General features: G+C 58.7%; 1 protein-coding gene across 1 annotated transcript in view; it reads left to right on the forward strand.

Annotated features, from left to right (window-relative positions):
* The window catches only part of LOC103916322 (chromosome unknown open reading frame, human C10orf12), a 4,354-nt gene that overhangs the window by 823 nt on the left and 546 nt on the right, over positions 1-2,985 (forward strand). The window contains exons 2-3 of the mRNA XM_009323295.1: positions 5-299; positions 779-2,973. Of these exons, the coding sequence (XP_009321570.1) occupies positions 5-299; positions 779-2,973 (2,490 nt within the window). The remainder of the gene's footprint in view (positions 1-4; positions 300-778; positions 2,974-2,985) is intronic.

Genomic DNA, 2,985 nt, shown 5'->3' on the forward strand with positions numbered 1-2,985 from the left:
TCAGACCCCCGCGGAAGAGCAAGAAGGCGTCGGGGCTGAGGATCAACGACTACGACAACCAGTGCGACGTGGTCTACATCAGTCAGCCCATCACCGAGTGCCATTTCGAGAGCCAGCGGTCAGTGTCGTCCCGCAAGACGGCGAGGAAGAGCACGCGGGGGTACTACTTCAACGGGGAGTGCTGCGAGCTCCCGACTGTCCGCACGCTGGTTAAGAGCTCCCGGGCGGAGGAGAGGGGGAGCAGCCCGGCACTGCGAACAGAGACCCTCGTAAGCGCTAAGCCGCCCCTGGTGCTCTCGGTAGGGGGGTCTGTGGGGGCAGGACGGGAAGGTGAGAAGAGGGTTTCCCTGAGGCTCCTGGCTAAAGGGGCACCAACCAGCCGAGAAATGAAAGAGAGAGCTGAGCCGGGCTCCGTGCAGCCCCGAGATACCCGGGCGCTGCGGTCAAGGGAAGCTGCCATGGCCGTGCCCTTCTTCTCCCTCTCTGCTCCACCCAGCCCCCAGAAAGAGGACAGCTTGGCTGGCTCGCCACCCCCCCTCTCCCCTCCTGCCGAAGGAGGGGGGGCAAGAGCGGGAGGCACCATCCCCTGGGAGGCTGGCAGCAGCCTGGGCTCCTCCAGGGACAGCAGCAGCAGCGGGCAGGCTGCCGATTTTAAAAAAAAAATTTTGCTGCCCTTCCCGCCTCAGAAGCACCCGGCGGGGAGAAAAGTTGCCCAGGCTCTGACATACAAACTGATCCGGACCTCCCCACCAGCCCGGAGCCAAAGTCCCCCTTGCAGCCCTCCACTGCTGTGGACACAGCACCCCTGGCCCATGATGATGCCAGGGATCCTGCCCAGCTTCCAGGTGCAGGAGACGCGGAGCCCTGTGAGCTGCGTCTGGCAGAGCCCTACCCACGCTCTCCAGGCTGGCAGGCTCCCGATGAGCCCCCTGCCACCGTGGATGGGGCGAGCACCCCAGAGCCCCCTGCCACCTTGCAGTGTGTGGATGTGAACAAAGGCGTCGATGCTGAACCAGAAGCCGAATCATCGTGCACGGTGGGTGACGGCTCCCTTGAGCAAGAGGAGGCTGTGCCGGCCAGCACAGCCCTCCCTGAAGTCTCGGAAGGGGAGGCAGTGCTGAATAACAGCCCGGCAGGTGAAAAAGAGCCCACTGAAGGGGAAATGCCGCCTGAACCTGACGGCTCAGACGCTGCAGGGAAAGACTCTGTCTCTTCCAAAGACAGTCTAGACAAGAAGCGAAAGAAAGGCAGGAGAGTGCTTGTGGCATCGGACCGGTGTCTCCGAAGCCAGCAATCCCAGTCACCCGCTGAGGGCAGTGCTGAGGATGCTGGTTCTTCCAGCTCTGTGCAGCTTCCTTGCCTTCAGATCAAACTCTCCAAGAGCCCTGGCGCTAAGCGATTCAAAAGAGAAGTGCACCTGGATGGGGCAGCATCCATGCACTTCCCAAATGACTGCTTCCCCAACACGCTGCTCAAAACCACCGAGGGGCCAGGCACCGGCCAGGCTCCAGAGAGCATCGCTGAGCAGCGGCCGGGCGAGGAGAATGGTGTCACTACCAGACAAACCTATAAAAGCATCTTAGCGAAAGAGACTGAGGCAGAGGGAGAAAATTCCTCTAAAGACGACCCCCCGGCTAACGGCTGCCAAAGTCAACCAGGTGAGACGCTGGAAATCAGCGTCCAGGCTGATTCTGAGAAGCAAAGCATTCTCCTCCCTCCGGAGAGCAGCATGCCTGCAAATGATGCCGAGCAAGTGGATGTGAAACCAGGCCATGCCAGCGCAAAGGATGAGGAGAGCTCCGACAGTGCCATGGACACGGGCAAGCTGGAGAGCTACGAGCCGATGGCCAATTCACCTCCGTGTCCCAGCAGCAGAGGTGGAAGCAAGCATCTTCCAGCAAAGGCTGCAAAGCATAAAAAGGTCGCCCTGCAGTTTTATAACTTAAGACATGCACCCGCACCCGTAGACACCGCAAAAAGGAGCACACCAGGGAAGGAGTCTATGCAAGCGATCCTCAAACTGAGGGACGAATGCAGTTCAGGGAATGACGACTCCCTGGCGTTGGAGGACATAGACATGGCTGACAGCAAACCAAAGTTCATGGAGTGGTGTGCTGAAGAGGAGAACCAGGAACTCATTGCCGAGTTCAACGCCCAGTACATGAAAGTTCAGAAGGGCTGGATTCAGCTGGAGAAGGAGGTGCAGCCAACCCCCAAGGTAAAGAACAAAGCCGACAAACTGAAAGAGATTTGGAAAAGCAAGAAAAGGACACGGAAAAGTAGAGGCTCGCTGGAAGTGCAGAAGCTTTCTCCTGTCCAGATGCTGTTTATGAAGGCCTTTAAGCTGTCCGACATCTGCCAGTGGTTTTTGGAGACGACTGAAACCAGGTCTCTAGTGATCGTGAAGAAACTCAACACCCGTCTCCCAGGGGAGATCCCCCCCATCAAAGTCCCCATGCAGAAATATTCCTCTTCCAGTCTCTACCCCAGCTCCCTGCAAGCCGAACGTTTGAAAAAACACCTCAAGAAGTTCGCCGCCACTACCCCAGCTCGGAATAACCTGAAGAACCAAAAGCTTTGGGCCAAAATTCGGGAGAACGCTGATAAAGCAGAGGCTGAAGAAGCCACCGCTCCCAGCCAGACGTCTCCCACCAACGCCGGCGCCGAGGACCTGAGTGAAGACAAAACCACCCAGCCTGCCCCCAGCTTGCCCACGCAGGCCAGCACCAGGATCCTGCGCAAGTACTCCAACCTGCGGGGCAAGCTGCGAGCCCAGCACCGCGTGGTGAAGGCAGAGAAGAAGAGTGACAGCCTGGGGGACCACCCATCCCTGGAGAGCAAGCAGAGCCGGAAAAGCGTGTGCATCAATCCACTGATGTCTCCAAAGTTGGCCTTGCAGATCAAAGCAGACGCCTTTCCTGCTAAATCTCCATCAGTGGACGGGGCGGGGAAGGGGCGGAAGGGGAAGAGCAGGTTGCAGGAGGA

The sequence above is a fragment of the Pygoscelis adeliae genome, unplaced genomic scaffold (assembly GCF_000699105.1).
Source record: "Pygoscelis adeliae isolate BGI_AS28 unplaced genomic scaffold, ASM69910v1 Scaffold294, whole genome shotgun sequence".
NCBI lineage: Eukaryota > Metazoa > Chordata > Aves > Sphenisciformes > Spheniscidae > Pygoscelis > Pygoscelis adeliae.